General features: G+C 47.3%; 1 protein-coding gene across 8 annotated transcripts in view; it reads right to left on the bottom strand.

Moving 5' to 3' along the window:
- Window positions 1–1,025: 1,025 nt before the first annotated feature.
- The window catches only part of KCNN3 (potassium calcium-activated channel subfamily N member 3), a 163,549-nt gene continuing 148,725 nt past the window's right edge, over window positions 1,026–15,849 (bottom strand). For all 8 annotated transcript variants that reach the window (XM_054460262.2, XM_063659627.1, XM_063659669.1 and 5 more), the window contains 3 exons: window positions 9,495–9,622; window positions 6,989–7,058; window positions 1,026–1,902 (listed from right to left, as the gene is read on the bottom strand). In XM_054460262.2, the coding sequence (XP_054316237.1) occupies window positions 1,606–1,902; window positions 6,989–7,058; window positions 9,495–9,622 (495 nt within the window). In that variant the 3' untranslated portion in view covers window positions 1,026–1,605. The remainder of the gene's footprint in view (window positions 1,903–6,988; window positions 7,059–9,494; window positions 9,623–15,849) is intronic.

Below are 15,849 nucleotides of genomic sequence, written 5' to 3'. Positions count from 1 at the left end.
CCATCAACAGATGAAATAGTCCATACAGTGCCATTCAGTTTCCCACAGGCAGAAACCAAAGACCTCAGAATGAGAAAGTCATGGTTTTCACGTCACAAATGTTACGTGTGGTCAGATTTTGGAGCAATGAAAACATTTTTCTGTGCCTCTCACTACACTAAATCTTGATGTTTCTGAAGTCTCTTGGAGTTTGAGATGTATTGGAATAGTTTTTTGCACCAAGATTAACATGGCACAGTAGGAACAGGCTACTGACAAATCCATGTCCACTTACTTTACCCACAAGGTTCCCTAAGGGTTCCCTTCATTCTCACAATATTTCATTTTGAGATGACTTAAGGTCAGGTAGAAGGGACCACATAGGCCACTCTTCATCACTTCTCCTCCTAGCTCAGAGGCTCACAAGTGAGGCACGTGGCCCTTTTGCGTTACTAACATCTGGGGCTGGAAACCTGTTGCTGGATAAATACAGCTCAGCAAATCCCCAACCATATTTCTATTCACTAAGGTGTTATTGGATTGCTCCTGTTTGTGCATGTCTGCACACACACGCACAATTTCTTGTCCCCTCCCTCCACACGTACAGACATACACCTGGTCATGTAGTCCATCAAAACACAACTTGTTTGGATGGAAGAAGAAAACTCTGCAGATGCTGTTATTTTTAGAAGCGTGCTTATCCCTCCTGAATGCCAACAATTTTGGCTTGGCATCCATTTCAAATCAAGCAAGGTGCATACCCAGGACAAAGCAATGTGCATTATGTCTGAAGGGATCTGCATCTTTAGTGAAACTCAGAATGTGGCCAGAACTAGCTAACTACCTGAACTGAAAGCACCCCACGTTCAGATTCAGACCAACTCAAAACACATGTAAGGAGTGCCTATTGTATGCAAGGTAAGGTGTCAAGTCCCTTTTTATTTGGATTAAGCTCAAATAAGAAAGGACCTGAAGCGAATGTGGGATGTGTATGTGTGTACATGTACACGTTTGCAAACACACAGGTTTATGTGGGTATTAATATCGAGTGGAAAATCTGGCTTTTTATTTGTCTGTATCTTTTTTTTTTTCAGTCTGATTTGGGTATATCTGTTTTGGCAAGTTGTGGGCGGCTCTCTTTTACTTTTGTCACCCAGAGGCTTCCGTAGACAAAAGGAAAGGAGAGAGGTGTGTTCAAAGACCCCCATGGTGAAGAGCCCATCCCCCAAGCCTGACACAACCCTCCCTCCCAGCGGACCCCTCTTCTGGACTGGCTTTGCTGTTGGCTACTTCAGTGCATCTAACCCCCACCCCCCGCGTGAAGACCTGAGATTGAGCGTGGATTTCTGTTCTCCACCAACTCTGCAGCAAGGGCCCTGCCAGAGGCGTCGCTTCCTGTCATCTCCTCTTCCCGCTCCCAAGTAGAGGCACCTAAACAGAGATTAGATTTCTGGTTTCAAGGCATGTCGGACCAAGCACGCTGAATGAACATGAGTTAGTTAATTAGCTCGGTCTCTCTTCTTTCCGTTCCCTGGTCTGAATGTTCCTTGATGGCAAAGCGACCAGGAGAGAGTTGATTTGCATCTTAAGACCTATGGGTAATGCTTCTGGAGTGGGGAGATTTATTTAGCAACTGCTTGAACTTGTGTACGGGGTCGGGAAGGAGGTGGAGCTGACCCCAATGGGGCTATCGGAGATTGGGGTGTGGGTGGTGCCCACTGCCACGCTGACACCCCGGGCCTCGATGATGGCAGACAGGAGCTGCTGCTGCTGCTGGCGCAGGGTGTCGGCGATGAGCAGTGGCAGGGAGTTGAAGCTGGCGGTGAGATGCTCCAGCTTCGACTCCAGGCTGCCAATCTGCTTCTCCAGGTCTTCGCTCCGGTCATTGAGTTCTGTGATTAAGTCATACATGACGTTCTGCATCTGTGTGGAGAGAGAGAGAGGCGAGAGACAGGGAGATGACAGGTCATCACAGAGGAATCTGCAATGGGAGAAATGAAACGCCCTGCACAGTATGACAGGAGCCACTTCCACACCAGCTGATCTGGTCAAGGAAGGATACAGGCTTCTTTCCTGGGGACGGGGATGCTGAAGTGTGCACATTTTTGTTTTCTTATTACAAAAGTAATGAGTATTAATGACAGCATTTTATTAGAAAATATGCACCAAGGGGAAAAAAGTGGCCCTTTTTTTTTCTTAAATAAAGTGAGTCTCTAAACTGTCTCATGTTCTCACAGGGCCACAACCTCTCAGCTCACATGGCTGCTGGCATCTAATGATTCCAGAGAAGACGCTGGTGGGGAATGGACAGTACAGTGGGTGTATAATTAGTAGGCCAGGGCTCAAGTACACATCTGCAGCTCACTAACAGTGTGCCCTCTGCCAGGCGCCTGGCCTCTCTCAATCTCGGTTGCCTTATAAAATTGGAGTTAATAATAACTATACACAGTTAGCAGTTATTGCATATCTCCCAACCTCTATTTTAACACAGCAGACAGGATGTAAAGTGAATTAACTCTCAGGCACAGTGCTTAGCCAAAGGGGGCTGCTTTGCTGAGGTGTGGCCCTTCCCCTGCCTGATCCACAATGCCTCAGGGTGGGACATCCCTGAAGGGCCACTCTGAAGGGCTGAGGTCTTTGTTGACTGTATCACAGTTCAAACCCTCCCTCTGACCAATTCTGCTTCCCTCACTCCTTGGCAGGGGTCCTGAGGGTGCTCCCCTCAGAGCTCCCCAGTACCCCCCCTGCACTCAGCACTGACTCCCCGTGTTCCAGGGGTGCCGGCCGATTACCAATGCTCCCTCCCCAACATCCTGTGGCCCCCTTGTTGGTCTGCAGAGTCTCAGTCTATGCAACAGATATTTTTCTCCCAGCAAATTAGCAAATGCCATCTTGGCTGTGTACATCTGACTTGGGAACAAGATTCACAAGCGTCTTCAGCCGCCCACGTGTCAGGGAGTGAGGCTCCTGGGGCGGCAATGCAGCGGGCCAGGCCGGTGGTTGCTTGGTCATCCCTGAGGTACTGTGGCTCTTTGGGTTTCTGATGATCTGCCAGTGACACCCCAATCCTATTTCATGTGAAATTTCAGGTTACTCTAGGAAGATATGGAAATGATTTATGCCCCAGGGACCAAAGCAGCAGCAAGTAAGGTGAGAGGAAAAAAGAGGAGTAAAAGAAGATGTGAGAAGCCAGAGAAGAATGAAGGGGAGCGGGGGCACAAAACGCAGTGAGGCCTCCCCAGTGGACTCCAGGCCCCAAGAGGAAATTCACTGGGGCAGCATAAGGAAAGGTCACAAGGTGGCATGGAGATGGCCCCGCTCCCATGAGCTCTGCTGTTGCCAGAGCAGGACACCGTGTTGTGGATGCCCTTGGAGGACAGGGCGACTTTAGAAGTGAAAGTACTCCCTTTATTAATCAACATGACAGAACCTCCTCGAGGCGAACATTCTTCCCGGAATGTGCAAAATCACCCATTTCATTTGACCGCAGGGGCACCCGGATGAGCTCTGGACTCAGAGTCCACGCCCTGGGTTGTGGCCCCCGCGCTGGTGCTCACCAACTGCCTGACCGTGGGATGGTCACTTTGTTCCTTTGGATCTTGGTTTCCTCATCTATATTGATAATCAGAACTACCAATTGCAAAACCTTTATAGTTTACAAAGCATTTTCACAGATATCATCTTATTCGATCACCTGAGCCTCCGATGGTAGGAATTATTTTTATATTTCAATTGAAGTAATTGAAGCAATCGGGGAAAGACTCCAAGCCCTCCCAGCTCTGCCAGCCTATAGGACAGCAATTCAATACAGATGTAATATGTGGAGGCCACATGCCATATTCTTAATTTAGAGAGGACCAAAGGGCAGGAGTGGGAAGGCGCTGAGTTGGGAGGCTACAGCACAAAGACAGAAAAGAGAGAGAACACAGTGTTATTGTCTCCCCCTGTTCCGTTGCTTGGTGACAGGATGCCAGGGGGAATATGGACCAGTGTGACGTGTGCTAAGCTGCTGCCAGGACCTTGGGTGAGTCTCCTGGGAGGAAAAGACAAAGACTGGGTGAATGTCAGAGTTCATCTCCTCCCCAGATCTCCCCACAGGGGTTCTGCAGATTTTTCCCTTAACCCTTTCCTGCACACTCTTTCTTTCCAGGTAACTTGCTCCTGGGTTATTTACGGCTTAGTTCCCCCACCCAATTCACAGGAGTGTCTTTCCAGTTCACTGAGGGGTTTGCTTCACCCGGTCTGCTCCGTGGGCCTCATCTCTCCAAGAGGTCGTGGGTGGCACTGCAGAAATGCAGGCTTGAAAGTTTGGTTTGCCCAAAAGTGGGCGAAGGATATGAACAGACACTTCTCAAAAGAAGACATTTATGCAGCCAAAAAACACATGAAAAAATGCTCATCGTCACTGGCCATCAGAGAAATGCAAATCAAAACCACAATGAGATACCATCTCACACCAGTCAGAATGGTGATCATTAAAAAGTCAGGAAACAACAGGTGCTGGAGAGGATGTGGAGAAATAGGAACACTTTTACACTGTTGGTGGGACTGTAAACTAGTTCAACCATTGTGGAAGTCAGCGTGGTGATTCCTCAGGGATCTAGAACTAGAAATACCATTTGACCCAGCCATCCCATTACTGGGTATATACCCAAAGGATTATAAATCATGCTGCTATAAAGACACATGCACACGTATGTTTATTGCGGCACTGTTCACAATAGCAAAGACTTGGAACCAACCCAAATGTCCAACAACAATAGACTGGATTAAGAAAATGTGGCACATATACACCATGGAATACTATGCAGCCATAAAAAATGATGAGTTCATGTCCTTTGTAGGGACATGGATGAAACTGGAAACCATCATTCTCAGCAAACTATCGCAAGGACAAAAAACCAAACGCTGCATGTTCTCACTCATAGGTGGGAAGTGAACAATGAGAACACATGGACACAGGAAGGGGAACATCACACTCCGGGGACTGTTGTGGGGTGGGGGGAGGGGGGAGGGATAGCATTAGGAGATATACCTAATGTTAAATGACGAGTTAATGGGTGCAGAACACCAACATGGCACATGTATACATATGTAACTAACCTGCACATTGTGCACATGTACCCTAAAACTTAAAGTGTAATAATAATAAAATTAAAAAAAAAAAAAAAGAAAGTTTGGTTTGCCTGATGTCCCCAGGGAACATCAGTCACAGCGTGTCCTGCAAGGTGAGAGGAGAGACAGGAAACACTGCTACTCATGGAAGAAACATCCTGGGGCATCTTGTTGGGCTATTCCTGAAGCTCACAGGTGGGCCCCTAGCCCTGTTTGCTCCATATGACCCTCTTCCTGGCCAGTGCTGTTTGGTCCCAGGGTGGATATGTGGCCCAAATTGGCCAATCATTTCTTCTCTTCTGAGAATTTAGAATGAAGACTAGTAGGGGGCCAATTAGTCTTTACCTGTGGCTAAAACTATCATATGTACTCTCTGAATTGGAGCCTGTTACAGTCTGTCGTGGGGACAGGAGGCAGAGAGGGAGAGAAAGAGAGGAAGAGAGAGGGAGAGGAAGAGAGAGACAGGGAGAGGGAGAGGAAGAGAGAGACAGGGAGAGGGAGAGAGAACTGAAGCAGTCACTTGAACAGAAGGACAGAGAAGAAATGGTGAGAGACCTCCTGGTTGTGGGGGCTTCCTAGGTCTAGTTCGAGTCAGTTCCTTCCTGCAGTCTGGCCACGTGTCTCCTTTGAGGTTTTGCCTGGAATGAGACTCCCTTATATCCTTAGAATAGATTTCTCCATTTTTAAACCTAGTCCCAGCGGGTTTCTGATATTAAAACCAACACACCCAAAAACCTGAGGGAGTTCTCTCCTGCGTGCCTCGTTCCACTCCCACCCCAGGCTCCTAGGAGCCACCCTGCACTCCACGTGAACGCCCTCCTCCAAGGGCACGCAAGCCTGGAGGCTTCTCCCCAAATGTGCCAAGCCACTTACTCCCCGATTGAAGTCCTCACAGGTTTAGGAGGCCCTTTCTTTGGTTCAATCCCTTTATTAAACAAGGCACCTGCCTGTGGCCCAACAGCTAGTGATTTCTCTGATTGCACTCTTTTCAAAGGGTGCTTAATGTGCCTGAGGGAGTTTCTCTTGCTTACCCAGGGAATGTGTTCCATTATGATAATTGACATCTGCTGGAATGTTCTGCCAGCCCAGCCCTGGGCTGTACACTTGATATACAATTCCTATCAAGAGGCATTGAGGAGAGGGGGCTGAGGAGGGGGAGGCCCTTTCTTCAGTGGCACCGACTCTCAGCTCTGCCAGCAGTGCAGCCTTCGGCTCCCTCACCTGGGTGATTTGCAAGAGGAGTTTCTTTACAGTACCTATGGCAGCTCAGGGCCAGAAACAGTGGCAGAGTGATGGCGAGCCTTACGCCCTAGGGCTCTCAAAAGAGAGCTCTCTTTTTGGGTATCTTCATGTTCATTGTAGGCTATCTGCCTCTTGAGAAGTAAAGAAATGCACCCCCACACACACACCACTGCCACCAATTTGAGGCCAGAAAAACTAGTTGGTAAGGACTGGAGGATGCACAAAAATGAACTTCCAAGTATTACAGTAAACCGGTGTGACCTGGGCAGTTAGCATTGCCATCGTTACCGTCTGGTCCTTGCTAGCATGCTTCACAGCCATGCAAACTCAAGCCCAACCTCAGGAGTCCCTCAATGTGCAGCTCATAAAATGAGACACAAAAGGTTTAGTCAGCTCATTAATTTCACGCAAAGACACACCTGAGCAATTTCACTTAAGAAACAAACACCAAGTTTCAAAAGACCACAAGACATACCGGTAGATTGCAAATGGAACAAACTTGAGCCTAGTTATTTTTGAACCAAGCAGAAATTTTTCTTTGCTTGCCTGGTCCTGCGCTGTCCAGTGCAAACCCAGCCAGGACTCACAGGTGAGCCTGAGAAGACTCAGTGTCTGTGTGTTCTAGGGGATGTCTCCAGACGCTGCCACTCACCTTGGAAAGGTCCACAAGGGTGTTGGCTTGGTCACTCAGCTTCCTCTGTTCCATCTTGACGCTCCTCAACCTGTGGGGAAGAATGGTAACAGGCAAGCCCTTCAAGTCCATGCAAAGGTTTAGCCCCACCAGCAGATCCTCCAGCCCTACCACTACCTCTGATTTTGGAACCCAGCATGCAGACCGTGAACCTGGGGAACAACTGAGGCTTTTACTTTCCAGGGGCTTGTCACATCCCCCCAGAAAGCAAACTCTTGTCTCCACGCATGCTCACCTTCAGTCACTGGTTTCTTGCTATTCCCAGATCATTTCCCTGCCTCTATGCCTGGGCTGCGCCTTCCATGTTGAGTGCCTTATTCTCAACTTTTCAGGGGTTCCCCAAACCTCTCCATCAGAATAAATGTTTTCATCCTTTGCTTTTCCACTATACTTTTAAAAACTCCTCCATCACAGAAAGCATCAGCCACGGTTTGTTTTGATTTGAGTTGCAATGCATGGTGTGTGTGTGTGTGTGTGTGTCTGTGTGTGTGCTCTGTGTGTGTGTGGTGTGTGTTCTGTGTGTGGCATGTGTGTGGATTTTGTGTGTGGTTTGTGTGGTGTGTTATGTGTGTTGTGTGTGTGTGTTGTGTGTGGGGGCGTGTGTGTGGTGTGTGTTTGGGGGCATGTGGTGTGTGTGTGGTTTGTGTGTGTGGTTTGTGTGTGTGGTGTGTGTTTGGGGGCATGTGGTGTGTGTGTGGTTTATGTGTGTGGTGTGTGTTTGGGGGCATGTGGTGTGTGTGTGGTTTATGTGTGTGGTGTGTGGGGGGGGCATGCGGTGTGTGTGTGGGGGGCATGTGGTGTGTGTGTGTGGGGGCATGTGCTGTGTGTGGTTTGTGTATGTGTGGTATGGTGTTTGTGTGTGTTGTATGTGTTGTGTGTATGGGGTGTGTGTGTATGGGTGTGTTTGTAGTGTGTGTGTGTGGTGTGTGTTTTATGTGTGGTGTGTGTGTGGTGTATGTAATGTGTGTGGTATGTGTGTGGGGTGTGTGGTATGTGTGGTTTGTGTGTGTGGTGTGTTTGGTGTGTGGTTTGTGTGGTGTGTGGGGGCATGTGTGTGGTGTGTTTGGTGTGTGTATGGGGTGTGTGTGGTGTGTATGTGGTGTGTGTGTGTGCTGTGTGTGGTGAGTGTGTATTTGTGTTGTGTGTGGGGGTGTGTGTGGTGTGTGGGGCATGTGGTGTGTGTGGTTTGTGTGTGTGGTGTGTGTGGGGGCATGTGTGGTGTGTGTGGGGGCATGTGGTGTGTGTGTGGGGTCATGTGGTGTGTGTGTGGTTTTTGTGTGTGTGGTATGGTGTGTGTGTTGTGTGTGGTGTGTGGTGGCGTGTGTGTGTTGTGTGTGGTGTATGTATGGGGTGTGTATGGTGTGTGTATGGGTGTGTGTGTGGTGTGTGTCGTATGTGTGGTGTGTGTGTGGTGCGTGTAATGTGTGTGGTATGTGTGTGGGGTTTGTGGTGTGTGTGGTTTGTGTGTGTGTAGCATGTGGTTTGGGTGTGTGTGGGTGTGTGTGGTGTGTGTGTGTGTGTGTGGTGTGTGTATTGTGTGTGGTGTGTGTATGGGGTGTGTGTGTGTGTATGCGGTGTGTATGTGGTTTGTGTGGTTTGTGTGTGTGGTGTGTGTGGTGTGTGTGGGGCATGTGCGTTGTGTGTGTGATGTGTAGGGGGTGTGTGTGGTGTGTATGGTGTGTGTGGTGCGTTTGGTGTGTGGTTTGTGTGGTGTGTGTGCTGTGTGTGTGTAGTGTGTGGTGTGTATGTGTGTGGTGTGTGTGTTGTGTTTGTGATGTGTGTCATGTGTGGTGTGTGTGTGGTGCGTGTAATGTGTGTGGTGTGTATATGTGTGCTGTGTGTGGGGTGTGTGTGATGTGTGTGTGTAGTGTGTGTGTGTGATGTGTGGTGTGTGTCTGGTGTGTATGGTGTGTGTGAGGTGTGTGTGGGGAGTGTATGTGTGGTGTTTGTGTGTGGTATGTATGGTGTGTGTGATGTGTGGTGTGTGGTGTGTGTGTGGTGTGTGTGTGGGTATGTGGTGTGTATAGTGTGTGTGGGGTGTGTGTGTGGTGTTTGTGGTGTGTATGGTGTGTGTGATGTGTGGTATGTGGTGTGTGTGGTGTGTGTGTGGTGTGTGGTGTGTATGATGTGTGTATGGTGTGTGTGAGGTATGTGTGGGGTGTGTGTGTGGTGTTTGTGTGTGGTGTGTACGGTGTGTGTGATGTGTGGTGTGTGTGGGGTGTGTGTGTGTGTGTGTGTGTAGAATGTGAAAGCTCTTAGAGGTTCTTACTCTAGTTTTTACCTTCCATAGCAGCCTGCCCAATTCCTGGCATGTGGCTGGTGCAGTCAGTGAGTGATCAGACCCAGTTCACCACTCCACTTGTTGAGTGGAACAGAATGGATTTCTTCTGTGCTACCGACAGAGTTGTAGGAGTCCCGCCACTCCCAATCTGGTCCACTGATGGCTGAACTGCTCTGGCATACTCACTGGTGGATAGCTTGGAGGAACTTCCTCTGGTGTTTCCTCACTTTGGCGTGGTCAATCTTCTTTAGCAGCTTTGTGTGTTTATAGATTAACCATGTTTCCCGAAGGACATTGGCTGCAGCATTCTTGATCTAAGGAAGAATAAATAAAGTAGGCTGCTATCAGGTTCATTTAGGTTCATTTTTGTGGTTGCTACTGTAATCTACCTCATAAGGAAACGATTTTGCAATGATCTATTTTCTTAACCAAAATCACGGAACTCCTAGAAAAGATTATTAAGGCTGGGCACGGTGGCTCCCGCCTGTAATCTCAGAACTTTGGGAAGCCAAGGCGAGTGGATCACCTGAGGTCAGGAGTTCGAGACCAGCCTGGACAACGTGGTGAAACCCGTCTCTACAAAAAATACAAAATTAGCCAGGTATGGTGGCACATGCTTGTAATACCAGCTACTTTGGAGACTGAGGCAAGAGAATTGCTTGAACCTGGGAGGCAGAGGTTGCAGTGAACTGAGATCACGCCATACTCCAGCCTCGACAACAAGAGTGAAACTCCATCTCAAAAAAAAAAAAGGTGATTAAAATTCATCTGTTTTTAATCTTGTGTTGGACACTGCAGACCAGAGCTTTAAGTTGGAGGGTCTTTCTTTCTTTCTTTCTTTCTTTTCTTTCTTTCTTTCTTTTCTTTCTTTCTTTCTTTTCTTTCTTTCTTTCTTTTCTTTCTTTCTTTCTTTCTTTCTTTTCTTTCTCTTTGTTTTTCTTTCTTTCTTTCTTCCTCTCTCTCTCTCTTTCTTTCTCCTTCCTTCCTTCTTTCTTTCTTTCTTCTTGATTATTTCAATACTATCTCTTGACTGCTGTTGCTGATGCTATATTTAGACAGGCTGCATGAGCGAGACCTTGAGTCCTGGGGTCCTCTCGGAAAATAGCTAGCAATATACCATTGCTGCCCTTACATGCAGACTTCCCACCTTTACCTGAGATTGCCACTTAGTGTATATGGTACATTGCTTGGGTTCAGAGAGTAAACAGATTTCCTATCAGCTGGAGATTTTAAAAGACTTCTTTGAGAAAATGTCTTTCCCACTGATTGGAACTATGGGTACCAACAAGCCTATTGTCTCCTTTCCCAAATGGCCAAAAACATTTGCACTGCAATTGTACATGTAAATGTAATTGGCACAAAACGGAAATAACTTCAGAGCAATGTCTGAAAATCAGTGAAGATATTTAGGTGTGAAACCAGAGCTTCCTCTTTCCCAAGGCTGGCTCCTTCACTGTGCACTGCAATCACACGTTTCAACATATGACGCTGTCATCTGTTGACATGGAAACCATTGATATCACCAGGCTCATGACTGAGCTGAGACATATCAATGGCATCCAGATGGCAGGGGACAAAGTTTTAATCCAAACACAGACATCTTCAGCAATTAGTAACAAGAGCAAGAGAAAACATTCCTTATTAAGCACATGCTAAGCAGATTTTTGATTAACCATCCCCATTTCTGTCAGTCATGCAGACTGGCATGGGTCCACAGGCCTGGGGCCTGGAAATAAGTAGGCCAGCCTAATAGAAATCAGGTTATTAGCCAGAAAGGATTTTAATAAAATTAGAGAATATAGACCTGCTTCTTCAGACTGACATCAACAGATGGACGTTGTTAAAATACTGAGACGTGTGGGAAGGCTAGGAAACATTGTTTTGTAGGCTGATAACTTTCGTGTGTGTATGTTTTAAAAATTTATTACTAAGGCTGGATTATATTTTTCATTGGCGCTGAAGTGATGTTTTTAAAAGAACAGCTAAGTCTTCTCAGAAATGTCTAAGGGACATAAATATTGCTTTTTAAAAATTCAGTAAAGATCCACTGTGAAAATAGTTTTAAATGACTTAATTGCCCGCCTCTAGTACTTTCTTGCCTGAAAGGAAGCAGGTTGTGGTGGAAAGTTGGAAACGGTGGATGTCCAGGAGAGGACACTGTGGTCTCTGGGGTTCTGCTCAGGGAACTAGGGTGAACAGCAGCCTCCTGGCAAAAAAGGCGGCACGGAAGGGAAGCCTTGCTCTCTGCAGAGCACACATTTAATACTACTTCCCTCCTCTTGCAGGGAGAGGAGGCAATTGGGTGTGTCATTTCTTCAGTTTCCCTAGGCACTTAGCCTCTTAGGAAAGCCTCAGGGAAACTGGAAAGTCTGCAGGTGAATCCCTGCTCTGTCAATTATTAAGCAGTTTAGGAGCAAATGCTTCATTATCTATAAGATGGGAAAAATAAGGAGGGCTGCTATGAGGCAGTGATGATGGTGCTGGGGGCAACAGCTAACATCTACCAGGTGCAGCCACAGGTCTGAGTACTTCATATGTCTAAGCTCCTTTAATCCTCACCACAACCCCATCAGGGAGGTGCTAACATTATCCACATTTTATAGATGAAGAAACTGAGACACAGACCAAGACTAAACAATTATAAGTGGCAAACTGAGTCAGTGTGGGTTTGAATGCTACAGAAAATGTAAAGTACCATACAGATACTAGTTAATATCATCTAGCTCAAACTCCTCATTGAACATATGAGGAAACCACTTCAGAGATGGGATGTGAGAGCCAGAATCACACAGCTAGCTAATGGCAAAGTCAAAACAAGAGCCAGGTCCAGGAAGAGCAGGTTTTCATGCGGACTGAAGGAAAGACAAACAAAATCATTTCCTGTTTTCCAGGATCAAGGAATTGGAAAGAACATTGGATTTTTTTTTTTTTTAAATCATCATGGCCCTCACTTAGCAATGTGACAGAACACGGAGTCCAGGTCCTGCACTTAACATCAGCCCAAATGTAAGATATTGAAGTCACAGCACGGCCCGGGTAGCTGAGAGAGGCAGTCACATCATCTTTATGAGTTTGGAGGGAGGCCTCTGTGCATTCGGGAAAGTGATGTTAACTGCCAGCCCTTGCACTGACTCTGAAATTAATTACCAGCAAACAGCCTGGCACAAAACTAAGTAGATCAATATCTGCGAGAGAAAAAGAAATAGGCTTTTAACTGCATTGTGCTTTCCCAGGTGGACAGTAAACGCTATTGCGGCCAGGGTCTCCCTCCAGTTCACCTGGCTGATTGAGCTAAGCATTGTTGGGGTCGGGAGCAGATGAGGTCACATGCCCTTCCTCAGATTTGCCCAGCCTCCGAAGGGCTCCATGCACCCTTCCTTGATGGAGGCTTAGGTACCACCTGACCTCTCCCGGTGGGCAGAGGCACCAGGGCCAAAAGACGCTCTCAAGGTGCAGCAGTGTGCGAGGGCAGGGCTTAAGATGAAAGCAGCAAGCCAGAAAGAGTGGCTCAAGGTTGGCCACAATCGGATGGGTTTGGGGATGGTTAGGAGAGGACCCTTTGTGGATGGAAGTCCAGCAGTCCTGCCTCCAAAACCCGTAAACAAATTGGCTGATTGTTTTCTGCAAGCCCAGAAACTCTCTACCAAAAAATTGCTTTCACTCTGATTGGGGCCAGAGAATGGGCTCTATGATCTACTTTAGGAAGGGCTCTAAGATTAATGGGCCTGGGCAGGAAAGTGGTCCAATGAAGACCTTGCAAATTATGGTGACAGCTAACATATACTGAGTGCTTACTACATGCCAGGCTTTGTGCTAAGCACGTATGTCTGCACTGTTTCATTAACCCTCAGAAAAACTTGACAAATAGATGTGATCATGAGCTCCACCTTGGACCCACTACTGAACTCTCTGAGACTCTCTTTATTCATACATTTGAGGAACAATTAATGAGCACCTATGATGGGCCAGACATTGTTCTAGCAAGTGAGAGTACCACAGTGAACAAATCAATAACATTCCTGCCCTTATGGAACTTACAATCTTGTGGAGAAGATGGTATGCAGTTTGTATTATAGCATCAGGTAATAAGCGCTTAAAAAACCAGAACAACAAAGCAGGGTCTGGGGCTAGACAGTGATGCAAGTACTCCCTGCATCTGTGAAATGGGATTACTGTGTTGATTAAATGAGAATATACTTAAAACATTAGCACAGATCCTGGCCATATGCCTCAATACATGGTACCTTTGTTAATATTCTCTCCTTCCAATAAATGTCAGCTTCCTTCCCTCTAATTTCCCCAGCCCGCAAGAAAACGTACAACAGAACACACATCTCTTCCTTGAGCTCTTGGCCACAGCATCCCATGTCAATGACTTGCTCTGGCCACCTCTCTGCCCAGGTAACCTGCTACTTGCTGTTACAGAGGGGCTGTCGGTTGCAGCAAGAATGCTTGGGGCAGGAGTACAAGGGGGATGAAAAGAGCACCTTTCTTGGGCACCCTAAGCCTCCAGCAGCCCCAGGAGCCCTGGGAAATTCCAGGAGTCCCATTAGCAGAGCCCCCCAGAGAAGAAATCACTAGCATGCCCATTACGCTGCCAGGAACCCTTGCCAGGGAACTATTCTACTTGGAGGTTGGAGACGGGGAAAGGGAGGCCTGGCCGGTGGGTGTGATTTAAATACATGCATCTTGGACAATTTCTTCACTGTGTGAACATCACAGAGTGTACTTAAACAAACCTAGATGGTACAGCCTACTACACACCTAGGCTGTATGGTATAGCCTATTGCTCCTAGGCTACAAGCCTGTATGGCACATTCCTGTAATGTAGGCAACTGTAACACAAATCACTAGGGGAGAGGAATTTTTCAGCTCTGCTATAGCCTTCTGAGACCGCCTTGGTATATGTGCACCATCATTGACTGAAACTTGTTATTCAGTGCATGACTGTAACTTCAAGGAGTTACACAGGTTGAAATTAGGCTGAGTGATGATCAGATCACTAACGGAGAACCTGCAATCCGGCCCTTGACTGAAGGTGTCCATTACACACAGGACTAGAGAAGGGGGCCAGTTCCTCTTTCCCACTTGCCAAGCCCACTCTCCCCTCATCGCCACCCCATAGACTTGCTCTGGCTTCCCTGGCTGCCCTCTCTTTCATCACTCTGCTTGCACCTCCTCTTTTTCCTCTCCCTGTTCTATTCCACATTCCCTTTGCAGGCTTCTCTGCCTGCCTCACCCAGAGGCCCTCACTGACCGCTTAGAACTGGGAGCTCCACCTCTCTGGCTGGCAGGAAATTGGGTGGAGAGAGAGGAGATGTATTTCCGTTGTTCAAAGTTGGAGCTTGAGGTTCTCCCTGTAGAAATATGGTAATGGGTGGTAGATAATTCTATAATGCTATTTATGTGATCCTCAGGGTGGAGTTAAGCTGGCTTTTCTCTTCAGCAGGTCTGGGACCCTAACCCCATGCTGAGTTCCAAGGAACTGACCGCCCTAAAGCTGCCTGCCTGATGGTCTGAGAGCAAAGTGGATCTTGCATAGGCCGGGGGCCCACCCTCGCCCCTTTCTGGGCCTTTGTCTTCTCATCTGGGTTGGAGTGGCTCTTCCCTAAGGGTCCTTCCTGCTTAAACGCACATTGTTTCTGTGACTGTTGCTAAAGAAAACCTGCACCCAATCTGTCTGGGACAGAACCTTGTGCGTGATGTAATTTATAATCCTCTTCTGGGGAGAATTAGCATTCCTGATAACTGCCCTATTGATTATCTGATCAATTGTAAAGAGATGAAGACTTGTTCTGGAAATCCACCGTTGAGCCCAACCAGCTGTCCATTAGCAGTCCTTAGCTAAACCTTCTATATCTGGCATAACAATGACTACCATTGTTTTTCCTATGAAATACCACTACTAAGAGTAATCTTTGAATTAGCCTGCTGAAGAAAATTTTCTTCTAGCAAGATCATGATCAAACTTTGGCATATGCTTGTAATTAAAGAAAAGTTTTCTTCAGCGTCATTCAGGAGATAGTAGGTGGGGGAACTACTTAAAGGTTTTTGAGCAGGAAGTAATATGTTCAGAGCTAAGCCTGAGAGTCTAAGGAGATCCATGGGGAAGCAGAGTGCAGGATGACTAGGGTGAGGGAGGCCGAAGTGAGGAGAGCAGGTAGCAGGCTGCTGTGATAGTGCAAGACAGAAGATGGCGGCTTCAAGAGTGGTGGGGCAGAGGCCCTGGAGAGGCGGGCATGCGTGAACAGCCACGGCAAGGTCGATTCAGACACAAAAAGTGCTCAGACCCCTGTGGGGTCCAGGGCCCAGAGGAGTCAGAAATGGGGCTAAGTCTTTAGGCCTGGCATCTGGAAGAACACGATGTCAGGAGCACATCAGGGAAGTTAGGAGAAGGAACTAGTTTAGGGAAGTTGTGGGTTTAGTTTTGGTCTTACTCATTGAATTCATGGGGAAGTGTACTTGGATGAGCTACTTGGGGCAAGAAACCCTTGCAGCAAGAAGGAGATATGATCGTCAGCACACTGTGCTGTCTGAAGGT

This window comes from Pongo pygmaeus, chromosome 1, assembly GCF_028885625.2.
Source record: "Pongo pygmaeus isolate AG05252 chromosome 1, NHGRI_mPonPyg2-v2.0_pri, whole genome shotgun sequence".
Lineage (NCBI taxonomy): Eukaryota > Metazoa > Chordata > Mammalia > Primates > Hominidae > Pongo > Pongo pygmaeus.
The sequence above is the reverse complement of the archived record's forward strand: the minus strand, read 5'-3'. Positions and strand labels throughout refer to the sequence as shown.